This window comes from Notothenia coriiceps, unplaced genomic scaffold, assembly GCF_000735185.1.
Source record: "Notothenia coriiceps isolate Sejong01 unplaced genomic scaffold, NC01 NC01_scaffold00037246, whole genome shotgun sequence".
NCBI lineage: Eukaryota > Metazoa > Chordata > Actinopteri > Perciformes > Nototheniidae > Notothenia > Notothenia coriiceps.
Genome location: NW_011369947.1, coordinates 19259957 through 19282073, shown reverse-complemented (window position 1 = coordinate 19282073; position 22117 = coordinate 19259957). Strand labels below are relative to the sequence as shown.

At 43.7% G+C, this 22117-nt stretch overlaps 1 protein-coding gene across 2 annotated transcripts; it reads right to left on the bottom strand.

Annotated features, from left to right (window-relative positions):
* Positions 1 to 3271: 3271 nt before the first annotated feature.
* On the bottom strand, positions 3272 to 18547 carry LOC104966023 (myosin-7-like). 2 transcript variants are annotated; one of them, XM_010795123.1, is made up of 43 exons: positions 18506 to 18547; positions 18070 to 18233; positions 17337 to 17440; positions 17108 to 17251; positions 16800 to 16956; positions 16295 to 16322; positions 15970 to 16066; positions 15443 to 15466; positions 15249 to 15341; positions 15070 to 15133; positions 14886 to 14984; positions 14698 to 14801; positions 14430 to 14568; positions 14222 to 14340; positions 13601 to 13750; positions 13243 to 13413; positions 12981 to 13160; positions 12764 to 12896; positions 12602 to 12678; positions 12190 to 12277; positions 11961 to 12078; positions 11751 to 11874; positions 11451 to 11587; positions 9389 to 9644; positions 9063 to 9305; positions 8784 to 8960; positions 8559 to 8704; positions 8387 to 8477; positions 7916 to 8305; positions 7705 to 7831; positions 6938 to 7253; positions 6663 to 6846; positions 6326 to 6491; positions 6103 to 6227; positions 5897 to 6012; positions 5615 to 5807; positions 5308 to 5511; positions 4844 to 4969; positions 4241 to 4411; positions 4033 to 4137; positions 3849 to 3944; positions 3623 to 3757; positions 3272 to 3384 (listed from the first exon to the last, which is right to left on the bottom strand). In XM_010795123.1, the coding sequence occupies exons 2-43, from the start codon at positions 18164 to 18166 to the stop codon at positions 3373 to 3375; spliced, it is 5826 nt and encodes a 1941-aa protein (XP_010793425.1). In that variant the 5' UTR covers positions 18167 to 18233; positions 18506 to 18547; the 3' UTR covers positions 3272 to 3372. The 2 variants fall into 2 exon arrangements, with proteins under 2 accessions (XP_010793425.1, XP_010793426.1); XM_010795124.1 differs by lacking the exons at positions 15970 to 16066; positions 16800 to 16956; positions 17108 to 17251; ... (1 more) ...; positions 18070 to 18233; positions 18506 to 18547 and having other exon boundaries at positions 16295 to 16316.
* Positions 18548 to 22117: the final 3570 nt, after the last annotated feature.

Sequence of the window (22117 nt, the reverse complement as noted above, 5' to 3'; positions counted from 1 at the left end):
AAGATTTGTGAAGCCACCATTTTATTATCCTCGCATTAACATTATTAGCATTAGCCCAGCGCACAAACGCAGAGAGACTAACTTATGGCAACACAAAAGAAAACATGGGAGCGGTGGAGATGAGGAGGGGTCCTCAGGGACTTATTCCGGTGTGAACGCGATCTGCTCTTTAGTTCATCAGAACTAAAGAGTTCTGATGAACTAAGTTCTGATGAACTAAGTACGGCAAAGTACTTGGTGTGAAAGCGCCTAATATGCGGGAATTGGCTGTGGGATCTAAAATTATGTTTTTTTAGAGGTTTCGATGGGGAAATTATTTTCCTTTTTAATAGTATAGCTATCTGTTTTTTCACATTTGTATTGGCTTATTATTTTAGCTTTAACTGCCAGAATACAAATAAAAAAGGGTAAATGGATTAGTAATCAGCTGAGTGTGCCTAACTTGACAGCTATTTGCAGCTACTATCTATTACATCCCTCTGTGGTTAGCTAGCAATAAAGATACTGTCAATAATGACATTGGGTAACTAAAGAGTTTTGTTCTCCCTCCTCTCAGAGCTCCTGCATCCCCTTCAGCTACTGGAAGGAGACGGTGTCGGTGCTGCTGGGCTCCGACAGGACTTCTCTGTGTGCCATAGCGAGCTACATTGACGAGCCCTACATGGATCTGGACAAAGACCTGCTGGAGGATTGACCTCCGGGGGCGGCAGGGTTGGGGTTGGGGGGGGGGGTGCAGACGGTCACAGGGAGCATGGACACCTGAAGCTGGTGCCGACTCCTCCGAGCCGTCCGGGGGCTTCACTGCGTCCAGGATGAAAAGACTCGCCTGTTTCCCGTCTGTATGAACGGAGACAGAGAGCGCTCCGGTTGTCACCTTCTCACTAAGAAACCCACACCCCCCCCCACACATGGTTGAACAGACAATTAAAGGACATTGCAAAATGACACATGCATTGGTTGTTTGCTTTAGGTCCAATAGAGCCTTTTATATAACCTATAAAAAATTCTATGAAAAAAATATGTATGATTCAACAAAGTATATGTTCGAAAAAAATATCCTTTTCACGTGGACTGGCTTTGGAAGTGACCACAGCTTGAGCCGTGACCCAGGACTCTCTCTCCCCCTCTACCTACACCCTCTGCTGCCCTTTTTTCTTTTTTTGCAGGGGTCTTCTCAATGAAGAGCATCTATGTTGAACCTGTCTATGGGTCTGTTTTTAATTAGGTGGCTTTTTTTTTTTCAATTGGGGCTCTCTGGCTCTACTCTGCACATTTAAGGTAGCTTGTGGGCCGGCTAACACTAGTACACACACACACACACACACACACACACACACACACACACACACACACACACACACACACACACACAGACACACACACACACACAGACACACACAGACACACACACAGGGCTCTCTCATCTGAAACCCTCCACTCTTCAGATGTTTCACCCAGGGACTCCTTTCTTATGATTTTGTTGATTTCCTTGATGTCTTGTTTAAAAAGAAAAAACAATGACTTTTTAGCTTTCTGGTTAAACTGTAGAATAAAACCTTGCACAGATGTTTTTATTGTTTATTATATTTTACCACTTTTTTTGTTGATTAAAAAAAAAAAACCTTTTCATTTTGTAACGGACTTTGTATCCATGTTGTGAGAGATGCTTTGGGAAGAGAATAAACTATGCAGGCGCTAGTGTTAAAATACCACTTTCATTGTTCCAGTCCACACAGAGTTTATGTGAATCAGCCTTCTTTCTCTGGTCTCTGCAGACTACACGCTGAGAATGACAATCTTTCTATGCGACGGCTCTTTTTTTCCTTGCATGGCACCACCTTGAATCTAGATAACGAGGAAGCCGTGAGCACAGCTGTGTCGACGATGTGTTCACGAGCAGCTGTTTTAATGGAAAAGGAAAGATTTGGTGTCTCAAATTGAACAGATAAGTACAAATGGATGAGCTACCTCATATTTTAGCCGTACAGATCAAAAACCACTTCTGATGACAAGTGTACAGTTTTTCCTCTGAGCATGTCATGAGTCATAATAAATGTGAATGTATAAGGGCATTTCTACAGTTGATGCCATGAGTTGCTAGTGCTATGCCGCCTTGGGATGCAAACACAAACGTCCTTTTACACTTTGAAAGCCTTTTATTTGCTTTAAAGCTGATTAACCAGAAATGTTTCCTCTGTTTTATTTTTTCCTAGCTTTCATTCAGCATGTCTTAAATCTCTCTTGATGGGTGTGCACATACTTTGAATTAGTTCATCTTTTGTGCTTTGAAGTGCTTCTCTCTTACAAAATTCTCCATTTTCTTTTGCTGAATGCCCGAGATAAGTGGTTTCTTGAGAACATGACGTGATTTGACACAGGGTGACTCTGCGGTGGTGTTGGTGCTGATCGTGTGTTACCATTGATCCCAATCTCCTCGTCTCACTCCGGTCATTCACCATGGAAGTCAATGAGGCTATCGGTATAAAAACATGAATGTTGTGAGCGCTCTATATAAACAATCCTGACTTCTGTAGCTTTGTGATCTGAATTGTTCAGAGAGAGTGAACCCTCTGTATGATGCACAAGAGATTTGGTTCTCAACACTTAATGCTGTATGTGGTGTGATCTGCTCCTTGTAGGCCTTAGATTTCATCCTTTTTTGTTTGTTTAGAAAATGGTGAAATGTTTTCCCCTTTGGCCAAAAACATGCTGCACAGTGTTTGTGTCAACACTATTTGGTTTTCTTTAGATCCCTGATGCTTTGACTTTATTTAAAGGAGATTGATGTGATGTTTGGAACGAGGAGGACACATTTTGCACCCGGTCCTAAACGTGGACCGTGTGGTGCTTCTTTGATGGAATGATTGTGTCTCACTGATTTACCCATAGTGTTTGTTGACCAACAGATGTGGACAGTGGATAATATTCATTGTGTGAAATCTAAATCCTTTTAGATAACCTATGTTTTTCTTCATGTGTTGAATTATGCATAAAATCTCCATGTTTTTGTGTTTTTAAATTTCACCTCTGCACCCTTCAGTCTTAATCTCCTTCTAACCCTGTTTGACCATCAAACAAGCAGACTATAACTCCTTCTGTAACCCACTCTCACCCACATGTTCCCCCTCTAATGCTGGTATTTAACTTCATTTTTTCTTATTTAACAGCTGTTTGTCAAATTAATAATATAATAAATTCTTCTTTAGACCTTCCTTGTGGGACTTTTATCTTTATCACATATTCGCACAAACAAAAAACAAGAGCAGTCGTATTTAAAGTCGACTTTTGAAGTCTTTATTTGGGATCACAGTGGAGCACAGCTGTTGCAGCTGGCTGGCTGTGAAATGTCTGGCTGCAGCGTCCGCCCTCGCATCACTCAGCGTGCTGCAATACACAAGACGGGGGTGTTTATTAGCAACCACATACACAGAGTCACATGTTACTCATGACCGCACTCAGATCACATGAGAGGGCTATGAGGTCATCTTCGACAGAGGATTACATCGTCTGCTCTCAGATATGTTCTTGTACTGAAGCCTGCTGGCTAATTTTAATAAATTCTTCTAAAAGGTCATTCAATTTTGAAGCATGCTGTAATATGAAATGTATTTAGTTTGCGAACCTTGCTTCCTTGGTCACGGGAGCGGACGCGGAGCTTGTTGACCTGCGTTTCGGCCGTATCAGCCCTCTCCGCGGCGTCATCCAGCTCGTGCTGCAGCTTCCTGTGCTTGGAGAGGCTGGTGTTCGCCTGCTCCTCCTGCAGAGAGGAGGAGACAGAAGGCTCGTTGGTTATTCAATCATTCATCAGCGAGCGTACAGAATTGTTAAACTTCTGATTGTTAACTCACCGCTTCTTCAGTCTGTCTCTTGTAACTCTTCACTTTGGCCTGCAGCTTGTCGATGAGGTCCTGCATGCGGATCAGGTTCTTCTTGTCTTCATCAGCCTGCACACACAACGTATGATCTCTTAAAAAACATTCATTCATATTTCCATACCTTGGCATGTCTTATGTGCAAACAGTGTTGGTTTACCTGGTAGGAGAGCTCTTTGATTCTCCTCTCGTACTTGCGTACTCCCTTCTGATACTCCTGGCTCTTCTTTTGCTCTATCTCCATTTCATTCTCCAGTTCTTTGACCTACCAGAAAGAAACATCCACTTATTACACACAAACTACCCATTACATGTATTATCGGGTGTGATAGGGGCTTCACAATTCTTAAATTCATCTCATCTCTCACCCTGGCCTCCAGCTTCTGGACCTGCTTCTTGCCGCCCTTGAGGGCGATCTGCTCAGCTTCGTCCAGACGCATCTGCAGATCCTTTATGGTCTGCTCCATGTTCTTCTTCATCCTCTCCAGATGGGAGCTGGTGTCCTGCTCCTTCTTCAGCTCCTCTGCCATCATGGCTGCCTACAATCAAACAAAGGATCAGAGATGAACATTACATGTACTCTGAGAATAAATACCAAATAACTGAATGTTACAAACAAGCTTAAAGGTGGGGTAGGTAAGTTTGAGAAACCGGCTCGAGATACACTTTTTGTTATATTCCATGGAATGCTCTTAACATCCCGATAGCACTGGATATCTGAAGTGCTTTGACAAAAAAATCCATAAAATAATTTCATCCCTGGAAGCCGTGGTACTGTAAAAAGCACGACCAATTATTTGAGCCGGCCCGGCTAAAATAACTGGATGGCCTACCTGCCTGTCAGCCTTCCATCTGTGCACAAAGTCATCTCGTGCCCTCATTGGTCATGTGTGCGGAGTCAACCTGATTACTAGCAAACACCCTTCAGATACATTCCATTCTGTAGTGTAAATGTTTATTCCATTTCTTACGTCAGTGATGGCCTTTTTGGCCTTCTCCTCTGCATTACGGCACTCCTGCACGGCATCGTCCACCTCATTTGACAGCGTGGACAGATCGTTCTCCAGCTTCTTCTTGTGGTTGATCAGTCCAGTATTCTGCAGCAAGAGAGATTTAACAAATAATGTTAGGATTGAAATGTCAGTTTATCTTGTTTCGGATTTAGATTTTTTTTTCATTTGGATTTTTGTCATTTGGTAACCACTAGTTGGGATCACGCAGTCAGAGCAGCTGAACCAGACAATAACATATAGGCGAGAAAAACATACTTTTGCTAATTATTTTCAGCTAACAACCACACATACTGGCTAGCTTGAGAAACGAACCCCATCATACCTATCGACTGAAGGTAAGTGACCATTCTTTTGATGATTTGTTTATGGAGGCATCCTTTTTCTAAAGGCCCTGCAGGGTGGTGTTAAATCCTCCTTCCTACCTGAGAGTGCAACAGGTTGACTCTCTCGGTGGCCTCCAGCAGTTCGTGCTCAGCTAGCTTGCGTGCCCGGTCGTTCTGCTCCAGCTGAGCCCTGAGCTCCTCCACCTCCGCACCCAGCAGGTTGTTGCGGCGCTCCGTCACTGCAACCTGCTCCTTCAGCTCCTCGTTCTGGTGAATGGTATCATCCAGCTCCAACTGAATGTCCTGGAGGCACAAGCGTACGCTCAGATGGGTTGAATGCGTGGCATTTGCTAAAGAATGTTGTACCACAGGTTAGGTTTATTAGGGGGATGCCAGATGGACTCACTTTGATGTGAACCTGCAGGTTTCTCAGGAGCTTCTGGGACTCTGCAGCCTGCCTGTTGGCGTGACTCAGCTGCACCTCCATCTCGTTGAGGTCGCCCTCCATCTTTTTCCTCAGGCGCACAGCCTCGTTGCGAGACCTCGCCTCTGCATCCAAATTAGCCTGAAGGGACTCCAGCATTCTCTGGTGGTTACGGCTACAAGTTGAAAGAGATAATGGAGAGAGAATTGTTAGTATGGGATGGCCAATGGGAGAAATATGAAACAAGTAATCAACACAATTTACCGAAGGCTGTCAATTTCCTCATCCTTCTCCGCCAGCTTTCTGTCAACCTCTGACTTGATCTGGTTAAGCTCCAGCTGGATGCGCAGAGTTTTGCTTTCTTCATGCTCCAGAGTGCCCTGAGACAGAGAGACAGATACTTAATGCTTGAATATGTGTTGTGGGTCAACCGTGCCAGAAAAGAAAAATAAGAAAGAGGAAGTGCTTACTTCAGCTTCCTCCAGAGCAGCTTGAATCTCGCTTTTCTCCAAGTCCAGACCCTTCTTTATTTTCTCCAGCTCGTGGATGGTCTTCACTCCCTGACTGATTTGATCAGACAGGTCAGAGATCTCCTCTAGGGAAGTAGAGAGATAAACATTTATATATATATTGTATATAAAGTCAAGGTAACGATGAGTTGTATGGAATTGAATATGATGTGACGACAGGTACCTTGGAGGTTCTTGTTCTCCCTCTTCATCGTCTCCAGATGATCCAGAGACTCTTCATATGAGTTCTTCAGTTTGAAGAGCTCAGTGCTCAGGCTGCGAGACTCTTTTTGAGATCCCTCCAGCTCTGCCTGGCACTCTTCATACTTCTGTTTCCACTCAGCCAGCACCTTGAGGAATAAGACACATTTTTGCTTTTGAGAACAAATCAGGAGTTGGCCTGGATGTACATGAGACCATAACCCAGTGCTATTGTGACCAAAATATATGCAAACATGGATTACAATGTATCTGACTACATTGGGTGACTTCACATGTAGCCTCCATATTAGTTTCCATACCTTGTCAAAGTTGCGCTGCTTCTTGTCCAGCGCAGCAGCTGCAGCATTGGAGCGCTCCAGATCAATGAGCAGGTCCTCGATCTCTGTCTGGAGCCGATGTTTAGTCTTCTCCAGGGAGGAGCACTTGGCATTTGTAGCCTCCACCGTTTCTTCAGCGTCCTGCAGACGCGTCACCAGCTTCTTCCTATTGAGAGGTAACCACATTTAACTCTCATTGTTCAAAGCATCGCTGAATATTTGTCGAATTCTGTACGTTGAAAACAAATCCAACTCACTTGGCTTCCTCCAGCTCCTCGGTCCTCTGGATGGCGTCAGTTTCATACTTAGTCCTCCACTGAGCCACCTCGGCATTGGCCTTGGACAGACCTCTCTGCAACTCAGCCTTGTTCTCCTGCTCCTCGTCGTACTGCTCTCTCAGAAGGTCACAGTCGTGTCGAGATGACTGCAGCGCGTGGGCCAGGGCGTTCTTAGCCTTGTTCTCCTCCTCCAGCTGTTTCTTGAGCTCCTCCACATTCTGGCTGTAGGAGTTCTTGGCTCGCTGGAGCTGTGAGACCGTGGACTCACGCTCTTCAAGCTTCCTGCCCACCTCGGCTACATCATGGAGAAAAAGGTACCTGTATTAGTACCAATCCAATCCACTTTATTTATATAGCACATATTAAAAACAGAGGGTTTACCAAAGTGCTTCACAGCAGACATAACATTATAATAAAATATAATGTTACAATAATAGATCAAAGGCACATAAGGGCTATGGACAGACAAATAAAAGCATAACCATCGATAAAACAGCTCAAACTGACTCGAGAGCGAGGGAAAAGAGGTGGGTCTTCAGGTGAGTCTTAAACGTTTGAAGGGTGGGCGACAATTTGACATGGGGGGGGCAGGTCGTTCCAGAGCCTGGGGGCTACCGCTAAGAAGGCTCGGTCTCCCCTGGTCTTTTCCCTAGTTTTTGGGACTACCAGCAGCAGCTGATCAGACGACCTCAACCGGGTCTTTCAAATCACTTTGTAAGGTTTATGATGACGTGAATGCTCCTTACCGCTCTCAGCCTGAGCACGGGCCTTCTGGGTAGTGGTGTCGTTGAGCTGCCTCTGTAGCTCCTCCCCCTTGGCTTTACCCTCGTTCATTTGGTCTTCATAAAGGCGGCACATCTTCTCTGAAGTGGCCTGCAAACAAAAGATGCATTTATAGATGTTTGAGGGATTGGTCTAGTTTGGTTGCACCCTACGTTCAGATTGTCTCTCCTCTACCTTGCCCTTGGACAGCTGCTCCACGGTAGAGGCCAGATCATCGACCTCCATCTTGGCCTCGGCCCTCTCCTTCTCCAGCTTCTGCTTGACTCTCTGCAGGCTGTCGATCTGCTCGCTCAGCTCCGCCACGCTGTCTGCGTGCTTCTTCCGCAGAGTGGCGGTCGTGGCGTCGTGGTGCAGCATGGCTTCCTCCAGGTCTCGACGCAGCTTCAGGAAATCAGCTTCCCTCTTCTTGTTGAACTCGATCTGGGCCACGGTCGCCCCCCCGGCCTCCTCCAGGCGCTCGCTCAGCTCCTCTAGCTCTCGAGCCACATCGGCACGCTGCTTCTCCACCTTGGCCCTGCAAGCCCGGTCGGCCTCCAGCTCCTCCTCCAGCTCCTCCATTCGAGCCTGAAGGAAAGCAATGCTCAGTTAGTTCACCAAACGATGTTCTTGACTGCTCACGCCCGAAGGTCAGAGACTGGTTTCTACCTGTAGCTCCTTTATCTTCTTCTCCAGCTGATTGACCAAGGCTTGCTCGTCTTCGACCCTTGCACTCATAGAATTCATTTCAAAGTCTTTTCTGTAAGAAAACATTCGGCGATCTTTGTTAATCATTGCTTTTTAATAACAAGAAGATATTTCTGTAAATGATAACACTCACTTTTTCAGCTTCTCTTCGAGTTGCTGCTTGTCGTTCTCCAAGTCCATCACCGACTCCAGGGAGAGTTTCAGATCTCCCTCCAGCTTACGTTTGACCCGTTCCAGGTCCATGCGCAGCTTCTTCTCTTGCTCCAGTGATCCCTCCAGCTAATTTACAGAAGAAACGTTAAAACATTTGACATGTCGTGCAAACAGTAATAGCATCTTTTACATGAGATACACTCACATCGTCGACTTGTTGCTCCAGCTTTGCTTTGGCTTTGGTCAGAGTGTTGACTTTGTCTTCCTCTGCCTGCAGGTCATCCAGAGTCTGCTGGTGAGCCTCCTGAAGAGCCTTCTTCTCTTTGGTCAACCTCAGGATGGTTTCATCCAGCACTGCCATTTCCTCAATCAGGTTTTTCACCTGCGAGCCAGAAGAATAAGCACATTAGACTCACATAAAGGAGAACATCAAAAGAAAATCTGATTGTTCTGTGGCCTCTGTAGGTCACTCCTCTCTCCTTACCTTGTTCTCGGTGGAGTGTTTCTCCTTTTCCACTTTAGCCAGAGTGGTCTCCAGGTCGTCGATGTCTCTCTTCAGCTCGGCGCACTCGTCCTCCAGCTTGCGCTTCTTGGCGAGAACATTAGAGCTGATCTCCTCCTCATCCTCTAGCCTCTCTGTGACCTCCTTCCATTTGGCATCCAGCTGGATCTTAGTTTTGATGAGCTGCTCACAGCGGTCCTCGGCATCTGCAAGATTGTCCTGCTCCTAAAGAAACGGGATTGTTTGTTGAGTGTTTTCCCGCGCTACAATCTGTCTTTTCAAAAGCTGAATGTGTGAGTATGACTTACTGCCTGCAGCTGGAGAGAGAGATCCCTCTTCTCTTGGACCAGGCTGACCTGCTTCTCCTCCATCTCTTTGCGCTTGACCTCTGATTTATCCAGAGCGTCCTTCAGCTTGGTCATCTCGTCTTTCAGAGCGGCCAGCTCTTTCTCGGTGGCGGCGCTCTTCAGCAGGGGCTTGATTTTGAAGAAGAGCTTCATCCAGGGCCAGTGCTTGACAGCGTTAAAGGCGCGGATGTTCCACTGGATGATCATGAGAGCCTCCCTAAAAAGACAAATCAGGAGGGGTTAAAGAGTTTTTAATTTTTTTTCTTGTCAGGTTTTTAAATAAATATAAAATGGCACAGAAAACAACCATTCCCTTCCGGTGTGTTGCGGTTTTACTGGATGAAAACGATGCTATTGTTGGCATTGGACTTCATATTTTTCACAAAGTTGGTCCACAATAAAAAATGTGGCAATCCTAGTTCTAAATATTTATCTAAAAGTATTGGATAAATACGATAAGTACATTTCCATTCTGAGAAACGCGCTGCAATTTCAGAAACGATGAAAACACATGCGCAGCTGAAACTTGCGCAGGGTTTAATTAAAGCGGCTAAAAAGTGATGCTCACAGCTGGGACCGCAGCGTTGGCGTTATGATATTATAAAGTTGGCCAACGATCACTGTCACTGTAAAATGACTAGCTAGGCTGCTGTAAGCTAGCTAGCTAACGTAGCTAACCTAGTCATTTCAAATAGACTCACAAAACACTTACAATTATGAAACAGACTAACTCTGCCAAAAGTGGAGACAATCGTTTGCTTGAAGAGAAGAAGGAAAATTAGGCAGCTAAAAGTCTGGATAAATAGTTTGAGGCTTCTGCCACTTATTATACAAAAGTCAACTTAATTAAACCAAACTAAAAATAGAAATATGATATCAACATCCGCTTGTATAAAAAACAATACAATTAAAATAACTAAATATAAATCCACACATTTTGAATATTACATTGGTGAGATGTTGCTGGAGTTCATCGCGGTTAAATCGACTAGGAGTCAAGTTCAGATCAAGTTAAGAGAAGAAGGTCAGAAAGATTTATGCTGGAGCTCCCCGTTTATTTATTTAGTAACTCATTTTGGCACTAATCCTGCTGCTATCCACTCTCTAGTATCTAATCATACACAGAGGGATGGGGAAATGAAATCATACACCTTTGATGTTTCATCACCGTGCCCAAACAGGGTTACCAGATTTTGTCTTGATTTAGTCTCAGTAGAATGGCGCCTCGCAGCCCTAAATATGGACCCGGTCAAGGACTCCCTGTCAGTCTTTAGAGGGTGAGTTTGAGAGAGCTTGCACACACTCCAGGGTGGGAGGTGAGGGTGTGTGTGTGTGTGTGTTTGGGAGGGGTTGATGATTGCATTTTTGACATGACTCCATACCGGGGTGCCTCTCAAAAGGTGAGCGTCTGTGTTTATTTAGAAACTAAAGCCCTCTGTCCAACCACCAACTTTAATCCTCTGTCACCCGCCACATATCCCACCAATGCACTCACTTAGAAGTGCAGGCGCCGCGGACAAAAGGGTCCAGGGGCCATCTAGGGGGTGGGGGCCGGGGGTTGTATTTTTAGGGAGGGCCTCAAAGCAGCTGCCATTTGACACATGTCGCCACCTGGCTCTACGGACACCGTCAGCATTGTTTAACTCAGAGAGAGACAGGATGGAGAGAATGGCCGGAGACCTGCAGGAGTGTGTGTGTGTGTGTTTGTAGGAGAACGACAGGGCCCTTATTAACTGAAGGGCCACACACATGCCTGGTCACCATACAAGGGCGAGCACACGCCGATAACACTGCCCTTGCATGCCACACATACTGCAGCGAGGGAGTGAACACTGAGGTGTAGAGTAACACAGGATGATTGTGTTTCCATTGAACCTGTTCAAAACAGCAACTGTTGGGGGGGGGGGGCTCAACGTCTTAACCTTCCTGTGAGATTTCAAGCTTTTCTCTGCCTGTTAATACATTTCCTATTCAGTCAGGTTCATAAAATGTTTTGATTTTGTCAACGAAAGTCTCTTCTTACTTCATATCTGAGAACTTATTCAGCTCCTTCCTCATCATCCGGCCCCGAGCGGCCGCCTGCAGCAGCGTCAGGATTTTAGACAGACGCTCGTCCCTCATTTCCTCGAGGACACCCAGCAGGCCGGCCTTAAAGAACACCTACAGGAAGACAAGACACCGGGGGGTAAAAGGAAACAATGATTAAGGGTTTGACATGAGTATCTTTTGAGAAAACTAAAAAACACCTCACCAAAAAAGAACCTCATGACACAACTAAAACTGAAATTCAACAGAAATGACAACATCAATTTTGTAATCCTACCTTTGTGTGTCCAAATCTGTACTGGTTGTGGTCGATGTCCAGGGAGGCCAGCAGCTTCTCTGCAGCCATCCTGCTGTCCATGAACTTATCATCGGGGATGCATTGAGGGTTCAGGATGCGGTAGCTGAATCGATGAATAAAAGAGTATTTTAGGATTTCAACGGGACCTAAGATCGATGTGAGAATATGTAGAAGTGATCTTATCTGTACCGCTGTTTGAATTCAGCGTAGAGGAGGCGGTTGGGAAAGCCTTTCCTGCAGATCCTGATGCCTTCCAGCACGCCGTTGCAGCGCAGCTGGTGCAGAACCAAAAAGGCGTCCATGATCCCTGCAAAAACAAGTAAAAAAAACGTTGGCCAAATCCTATTTTTTGGCTCTTTGGCTTTAGATATGCAGTGATGATGATGATGATGATGATGATGATGATGCTGTGAGTTACCTGGAGTCTTGGTCTCATTAGGGATGATGCAGCGCACAAAGTGAGGCTGGGTGCTGCGCAGGTTGGTCATCAGCTTGTTAAGGTTTTCCTGTCAGAAAGGAGAGGTACAGCAAATCAAGTTAAATGACTAATAACACCTTCACTATTGGACAATTCAAACTAAATATGTAAATGTTATTATTCTGCAGAACTTTCCTTCCACGTGAGTTCCTTGATGTAAAGAGGAGAGAGCCAGCACAGACTTAAAGTGATGTTCATGTGATCATTGCCCTAAACATCACTGCAAGTCTTAACTGCCTCCGTCCCAGCCGTCCAATGACACCATTTCTCGCACCACATGCAACATTGAAAGATATTCAGAATAACGTCTGTCTGCAGTAACGGATCATTCGCCCTGTGGGGTCAGTCTCACCTTGTGAAGCTGAGACACGGTCTGGAAAGACGCCGCCTTCTTCCTCTTTTCCTTGGTGCCAGCTTTGGGTTCAGCCACTGAGAGGTGATACACAGACTGATTCATTTCTGTTGGTTTCCTTCTTTATGCTACAGCCTTCTGTCAGAGACCTGTTTACTGTACCTGAGTCTGAGTTCACGTAGTTCTCGTACAGAGAAGCTATCAGCTTGTTGGACGACTTCCGGAAACAAGCCACCACCGTCTCGTTCAGAGGGTCTTTGTTTTTCTCCAGCCAGCCAGCAATGTTATACGGTACCTATTGAGGAAACACTGAAATGCATTATTATTTCATTCTGTATTCAAGGATTAAGGTTGAAAGGGCTTTAGTGAGAACACTTACCACGCCCGCGTAGTGCCCCAGCTCAAAATGCGCCTCGTACTTGCGCTTCTTGTCCGGCCGCGGCTTTTGGAAGTTAGGCGATTTGCCGATGTGATTATCGTACATCTTGGCTTTGAAGCTGCTGTCTGTGGCCTTTGGGAACATGCACTCCTCTTCAAGGATGGACATGATGCCCAGCGGCTGGAGGAAAACAGAGGGTCACATATACGTGTCTTTGAAACTCATTTATGTTTTTCTATTGAGGATAAAACGCTTCGTTCACCTTTTCGATGAGATCGATGCAAGCCTGAAGGTCGAGCCCGAAGTCGATGAAGGTCCACTCGATGCCCTCCCTCTTGTACTCCTCCTGCTCCAGGATGAACATGTGGTGGTTGAAATACTGTTGCAGTTTCTCATTGGTGAAGTTGATGCACAGCTGCTCGAAGCTGTTGAGCTGCGATGAGAGAGGAACAGGTGTTCAGAGGGAGATTCAGAAACATGAAAAACATATTCCTGCAGAAAATAATTAATCACAATCAGAAACCAATAAGCACCTGTTGATACTTAACCAAAAGATGGCCATAGAAATAGAGAAATCTATTTAAAAAAATTATAAATAATTGCAGTACGGATCAACTTACTTCAAAGATCTCGAACCCGGCGATGTCCAGCACCCCGATGAAGTACTGGCGAGGCAGCGAGGTGTACAGCGTGCGGTTGATCCGCCCCACCAGCCACTTGAACATACGGTCATACGTGGCTTTGGCCACAGCGCCGACGGAGAAGTTAACCTACACACACACACACACACACACACACACACACACACACACACACACACACACACACACACACACACACACACACACACACACACACTACACTACAACACACACACACACACACACACACACACACACACACACACACACACACACACACACACACACACACACACACACACACACACACACACACACACACACACACACACAGCTGTCATTCACATGAATAGCCTCTGTTGCTTAGATACCGAACTCTAGTGTGTGTGGAGTGGCAAGTGTATTGACTGTATCGATTAAGACCCGTCCATCAGGCAGAACATAGTGACACACTGAATTGTATTCTACTCTGAAAACATTTGACAGACTAGGAACATGTTTGATCTGATTTAATATATGTATTGTGTTGTGCCTCATCATTGTTTTACAGATATTTACATCAATAATGAAACATAGACTTTGTATGTTTCATCTCCTCACCTGTTCGACGTTCTGCCCCTTCACCACGTACTCGTTCCCCACCTTCACCCTCGGGTGCAGGAGGCCCTTGATGAGGTCGGCTGAGCTGACGCCCATCAGGTACGAGGCCTTGTCCGCACCTGTTATCAAACAGGACAAAAGAAACCATAAATAACTTGCTTTTACCTAATCTACCTAATCCTAATCTGTCTTTGTTACTGTCTCTTACTTTCAGTGCCGTCGGCCTCCGCCTGCTCCTCGCGCTGCTTCAGCTTGAACTTCATGTTTCCAAAGTGCATGATGGCCCCCACTATTTTATAGCAGCCGTACTTCTCATCCGACAGAAAGCCCAGGATGTCCATGGCGTGCTGTGAGGAAACAGAGGTAGGTCATGTTACAACTTTAAAACCTAATCAATGTTTCCCATGTGGAATTAGCCCTTTTGATCAATTAAAATGTTAATATATTTTCCTCCGCTGCAAAATGAGGGCTCTTACATCGGTGGCCATCAGCTCCTGTCCGTCGTCCATGTTCTCCACGGAGATCACGCCCTGGGAGCAGAAGTGGTAATCGTACGGGTTGGAGGACACCAGCAGCATGTCTGAAACAAAACGTTTACAGGGTCACGTTCAGAGTCCTGCAGAGGGACGTGAGGAAATATCCAAACGCAGCCCGAATAACTCACCTAACAGTTCGGGTTTCTTCTGCGACATGATCTGGTAGTAGATGTGGTAGCTCCTCTCTCCGGGCTGCTGGAATATCACTCTGGATTTTTCCAGAAGATCTAAACGGCAGAAAGGAGAGTTCATATTAGACGTGTAACAAGAAGAGAAATACAGCGTGAATTCATTCTTTGAATATGAACTCACATATGTCAATATCAGAGGAGGCCAGTTTGCCAGTCGGTCCAAAGTGGATCCTAATGAACTTGCCCTGTTAGGGAAAGGAAAGGTAAATAAGCCAAATAAAGACAAATAAATAGCAGTATTTTGTTTCATATTAATGTTTATACTGTATACAATATGCAGGGGGTTTTCCAGGTACTCACAAAGCGGGATGAGTTGTCATTCCTTAGCGTTTTGGCATTTCCAAATGCCTCCATGGCGGGGTTCGCCTCAATGATTTGATCCTCAAGAGTCCCCTGGGCCAGACAAAATAAATGTTAAGTAAGTCAAATGCTCAGTCACATTATTTTTTATGACATAATTAATTATTAATCGCTGTTTTTTATTTTAAACTTACCGCTGTTTTCGTGGTAGGACCTTGCTGTAAAGGGGAAGGTAAGAAGCCTGTGAGTGTCAGGTCTCATGAAGCATGATTGAATAATGCTTTCACAAGGAAAGGGGGACATTATGACCAACTGGAGAATTAGATAGTGATTGTTAAAGCTTTGGTAAAAAAGACAATGACCACCTTGTTTTATATGATGGTGTGAACGCGGGGGAGATAAAAGGTAAAAGGAAAAATGAACACAAGAAAGTCAAAACTCAAAGCAAAGGGAAAGAAAATGGAAAAATTTGAGCCAAAAAAAGAGGAAATGACATGGAAAGGGAAAAATAAAAATAGTTAAAAAATCAATAAGAAAGAGTAAAGTGGCTGGAAAGGGCTTCACAACAATGAGGGTAAAGACATGAATGTAATTTCAGATTCACCATGAGGGAAATGTAAGGAACGGTTTAAAGGGGATTCCTGGGACCAAAAATGAAGAAAATACAGCAAAAAAAAAAAAAGCTGGGAACAAAAAAAAAAGGTTGCCACATCAGCCTTACTCCTTTCTTGGCAGTTGATTCCCCAATAGCTGCCACATTGGCAAAATACTGAATGACACGTTTCGTGTTGACAGTTTTGCCAGCACCGGATTCTCCGCTATAGGAGTGTGAAAAAATAACACAGTGTATATATACAACAGGTAAACACCGGCCAGAAAACTGTGTAGCAAAATAATTACAAAACAGGAAGGAAAAGTCAAAAATAAAGGTTTCAGTAAAAGTCAAAAAAGTTGGCGAAAAAATATGAAATCTTTAAAGTTGCTGTGTGTGGACGATCTATATTGTATATTGCTGCTTATACAGATCTAAAGCAGTAAATACTTACGTGATGAGCATGGACTGGTTCTCCCGATCTGAGGGAGAGAAAATAACACCAGGCTTTTAACAACTGACGGACAAACGTGAGCGTTTATATTTTGTATCAGTGCGTGTGTGTAAAGCTTTGACTTACTAACGTACTTATTCCACATTTGAATACAAGTCCTGCATTCAAAATATTTTGCTTAAGTCAACTCATTGTTTTGTTTTTTATTATAATATTAAGTAATTATTATTGACGCAGTGACTTGTAAGATACATTTGAATGTAGCTGGCTGTAATTGAACCAGATTTAATTTTTTTTAAATATTATTTTCCAATTAATTCACAGAAACAGTGCATTGCATTTCACTGTCATTAAAAGTAAGTGAGTAGTAAATGGCATTACATTAAAACACTTAAATTATTTATAAGAACCTCAAATGTTTCACGCAGGTTCACTTGAGTGAGTGTACTTTCCACCACTGTTTGTGTGTACTGTGCGTGTTTATAATATCTTAAATTGCACTCACTGCTCAGCATGTCATTGTATGCATTGTCTGCGATGGAGTAGATGTGCGGTGGCGCCTCAGAGCGGCGTTTGCCTTTGTAGGCGGCGATCACAGCGGCGTTGTAGACGGGAAGCCATTTGTACGGATTCATCGTCACACAGAAGAGCCCGGAGTACGTCTGAGGAGGAGACACAACATTATCATACAACATACAAGGTGACAGGCTGACATTGCTCAGGCTTGAACTGTGTAACTTCATCTGGAGGATGATGCCTCTCTAGGGAACATGGGATGGGGGAAGTACCGTTGCTCCATAACAGGATACTCACGTAGATCATCCAGGCAGAGTAGCGTCTGCGCAGGTTGAACAGCACCGAGGCCTCGTTCAGGTGCGTCAGCATGGCCATGTCTTCGATCATGTCATACTTCGGAGGATTCATCTGCTGGATGTCGCTCTCCTTCACCGTCAGAGTCTGAAGGGACGAACACAGGCGGGCATGAGAAAGGGATCATGGGTGTTTAAAGTGTTTTCATGTATACACAGTGATGGTTACTTACCCTTCCATCTGTGCTATCAACAATGACTTTGTCACCGCTGCGCTCCTTGATCTCGATCTCGATGTACGCTTCCTTTTCATCCGGGATCCAGGCCCGCTTCTTACCTAACAGGACAGCAGAGGGGGGGCAGTGTGAGGGAGGAAGCAACAAAACGTTCCATAATACACATGTTGGCAGAGATAAATAAAAAATATATATTTAAAGAAATACAACAAAAAATCTGTTAGAATATGTTGCAAATATACTCAAATGGAAATCTTAAAACTTTAATCATGTAGTTCCTTTAACAAAACAATGTTATGATCAAATAATGATACAATACTTTACTTAAAAAATAAAGTTTGTGGTATTATCTAACTCGTTTTATGAAGTTATATTACATTTGTATATTGTGTTACTTATTTTACCACAAGCTAAAAACCTTGTGATATTCGTTTTATAAAGTATTGTTATTTAACATGTGGTGTGTCTAACACCAAATAACTACACATTCTGGATCACTTAGGGCACGTTTAAACACTATAATAGGTATTGTGTTAACAAAACAAAAAATTCACACCAGTGCAATAAAGGCAACTGCAATTTCGCTCCATCTGCTGATTGTTTGCCATATTTAAAAAGAGAAACTAATTAAACGCTGAATTAAAAACGAAGTTAACCTGTGATCTGAATATTTGTATTTCATGTGATCTGCCCTACACGGTTTCGTTTCTCTGAAGTCTCATAGGCCTACCGTCAAAAGCCACGGTGTGCGACGCCATCAGCTCCAGCTCAGATTTGCGTAAAAACTGAGCAGCCTCCCCGAACTCCTTCCTGTCGTAGCGCGACATGGTGGCAGCTGCTTCCCGGTCCAAAAACAACCGGAGAGACCAGCGACTCAGACGAGGTGAGGAATTCCTTTTGTGGGAAAACAAAACTTTGCATTAGGGTGAGTAGTTCTTTAAAACTTCAGTCTTGATGAAAAACAGAGTGGCCATGAAGACACTTGTGCGTAAAAAGCGCAAATCCACCAACACCAAGTGAGAACAAAAGAAAAAAAACTGAAATCGCGTTATCTGACACCTGCCAGCAGAGATAAACAATATCACTACATTACTTTAAGGATATTATAACTAAACAAGACGATTTAAAGGGCAGCCAACCGCGCGTAAAATGCGTAATCAACCTACCAAACAGGCAAAAAGCTTTCCACTGACTTCAGGAAGATCACAACGAAATGACAACTTGCTGAGATGTGCCCTCCTTTATACTGTGTTCCTCAAGGTCACGGTCAGTGAACATGTGTCCCTCATTAGCATATGCCACCTCCTCCCACGCCTATTGGTGCTGGGCGCCTGTCTCAATTGACACAAAAGGAAAGCTACGTTTTTGTCATTGCGCTAAATCCAAGCCGGCTATTTTTGTATCCCAGTTATTTTATGCACTGTACACACTGGAGGGAGTGGGAGAGAGTTGCATTCGGAGCATCCCTGCAGGGGGGATTTTTCACTCAGTAGAATTTGAAGGGTGCTACATCATTGCCTCACACAACATGGAAATTAAGCCCCAAATTAAAGAATATGAAAGATGATTCAGGTTCAGTTTAAGTACAAATCTAGAAATGGATTATTGATTTTATTCTCACTTAAACTCCTGAACTCTTCCCACTTTAGGTGACTGTGATGCTTATTGACTCTAAGTAATAGCCATGCAGCCTTCTTGTTGTTATGTGCCCAGAGGGATGTTTGCTATTGTGTGTGGCCACGGAGGATGCAACCTTAGAAGAGATTATTTCAGGAGCAGTGTGGCATTAAAAATGCTACTATAAATACACTACATTATATTAATAGAGAGAAACATGGCGCGTGGCTCATGTCACACAATAAAGTGCCTCGCATGAATTTAAAAGCAATAAACACGAGCGACGAGTCATTCCAGGTATGGGATGAAAGATCTTAATTTTAATTCTAGTTTTTCAGTTTCTGGAAGCTGTCAGCCAGCAATAAGTGGAGCTTTGGCACCAGGGACTGGGGTGAGTTATAAAGTATGATGGTAACTATCCACTGGTAGCACGCTGTGTTATATAGCTGCTGTGATTTTGTGTATCCAGTCATTCTGGCATTAGCACTGCGCCTCTCACACTCTGGCTCCACAAGATCTGACCTTCAGAGCAAGGGGAGAGGTTGGTGCCTGGTATGGGAGCAGGGTGACAGTGCAGCCTGGGGGGAGGGAAGGGGACCAGAGTTTCTCAGAATAGACAAAGCCAGAGTCCAGCATTCCTGATAGGGAGATTGACTGTTAACTGTTGGCTGCGTCGAACCTGCAAAACGCCACGTTAGATCAGCTTAAGATGGCCGTCTACTTCCAACGTAGACTTTTACAAGCTTACTTTAATCGACAGAAAGCTTAATTTTCTCTCAGCACAAACACAGAAACAAGAAATGGCGTCTTGACTTGAGGGGAGGGTGGCCATCTTTGTTGATGCCGTTATCTGTCGCCGTGGCAGATTGAGAGGTGTTTCCGTGATGGCTCAAACTTTCTCGGGCATCAGTGAGATAGAGAGGGCCGGAGCTATTCTGGGATAAGGGGCTCTTCAGAGAGGCAGAGGCTGCTTTATGTACTATGCCACTTGCTGCACCATTTGAAAAAAAAGCTGGAATGCTGATAACACATGAGGAGGAGGAGATGAATCCCAAAAGTCCCCAGAGCTACTGGCTTTAAATAAGTCCACATACTCCGGCACGTAAACACACACACACACACACTTAGGGAAATGCATGCTGTGATAGCGTCGTCCCTCAGCACATCTCTCTGCTTCGCTGCAGTCCGCTGCAACAGCTGACTTCTCAGAGCTCTCCTTACATCCCCCGTGTTCCTTAAAATCATTTAGACCCTAATGTGGCCAGACCCATTAAGTCTCATGTTTTGATTATTGGACATTTGTTCGGCTTTGAATTACCTCCAAGTATAAATTGACCAAACCGACGCCCAGCTGCATGCCTCGGCCCTCGAAATGCAGGCTCCATGATCTCAGTTCACAGCAGTGGATCTGGTGATGTGCAAAGCGAGGAGCCGACATTTTGGGCATCAGGGCTTGATCTGGGGGTCTGTCACAGTTGTTTTGAATCGTCATGCGGAGAATGCCAGCAGGCTTAGGCAGCGGGATGGAGAGAGATTGGGAATTATGAGTTCAGTCTCTCTCGGCTGAGTTTAATCCCGCACCTCTCTGTGTTCGGCTTCTGCACAGGTGGGACTGTTCATCAGAGGCAAAACAAGACTTCAGTAGAAAGAACAGACAGCTTCCAGAAGCAGAAATGGGTTTATTACCAAGTAGGTTTTCACATACCAGGAATTTGCTTTGGTGTAAATGTTGCATATGACACAGAAAGAAGATTACATTTGTTGTTGTTGTTGTTGATGTTTTTTAAACCAGCAAAAGTAGTCCTATTGTAATACATTGAAAATAGACAATATTTACACAAAATATAAATAAACAAGAAAAAGAGTACAGTAAAAATAAAAGATGACAAATGTTCAAAGTGTGGAGCAGAAATGTGCATCATGTTCAAAAGGTTGTTCAGGATTTACAGCATTAAATAACAATATATTGTTCGCTTGATGGGCATTAATGTAATGTATGATGTTTTAATGAAGTGGGGGCCTTGTTAAATATCTGTTCATTGTATTGTTCTGCTAATAAGTTATGATCAATGTTATGATTCTAATTGTAATGTTAACAGCCATATCAAGTCAGTAACAAAGTCAGCCTGTCATGACTTAAAAATAAAGCAGCACTCGGAGGTTATATCACGGACTGGATCCAGAGAAATGACATGAGGTCTCTGCTCTGGCCACCGGTTAGTTATTGAATTGATTTAAAGCGACTGCTGCCACATTTCTGACCTTCTTCGTCTCTCCGATGCACCCGGCAGGCCTCTGAGGTCACCTGGAAAATGTTTTCTGACTGTTCACAGACTCGGAAAACAAAACACGTTGAAGCTACTTTTAGTTATTGAACAAAACAGCCAGAGGAACTTAGATTTGAACCTTGGCGGAAGCTTTAACGTTCATGATTACATTTGAACAACAATTTCACTCTATTTTTATCACTATTTTCTCTTAACTTTTTATTTTCATAAAACAATTGAAAGTTTCCTTATATTGTGTACGCTGTTATTCTTTCAACCTGTGGCTTTTTAAATGTCTTTGTTTAGAAAGAAGCATCTCTCTTATCTCCTTTCGTCTTTTATTGTATGACTTAAAGCACGTTGAGCTGCTCCTGTGCAGTACGTCTGCTCTATATATAAACGCCTGGATTTTCTATCACTTGTTCTCACTCCTGCTTCACGTTTCAAACCGATCGAGAAGCATTTCTGGTTAGACGAAATGTCTCACACTTATTATTATTGAAACATATTGCTCTATCTGATATCTTTTGTTGAGCTTAACACAAACTCTCCAATAAAATAAATATACCAATATACTTTTTTTATATAAAAATAAATGTTGCTGTAATTGCTTAAACTGTTCTTTTCTTTTTTTAATTTATTTTCATTGCTATTACTATTTTTCTTTCCCTTTTTGTAGAAAAGTTAAGAGTCAATTATTGTAACATATTTATAATATATCATTTGTATCAAGATCTTTTTCATTAAACCTGACACACACTCTAATGAAGCCAACTCAGTGAACATTTTCTAGTTACAGCAGCTTAGAATATGTTGCTGTAAAAAACCCTAACCCTAATAAAAAGTGCTTTGTGCACTCTCAGTTTTTATCTTGTTCTTTTTATTTATTTATTT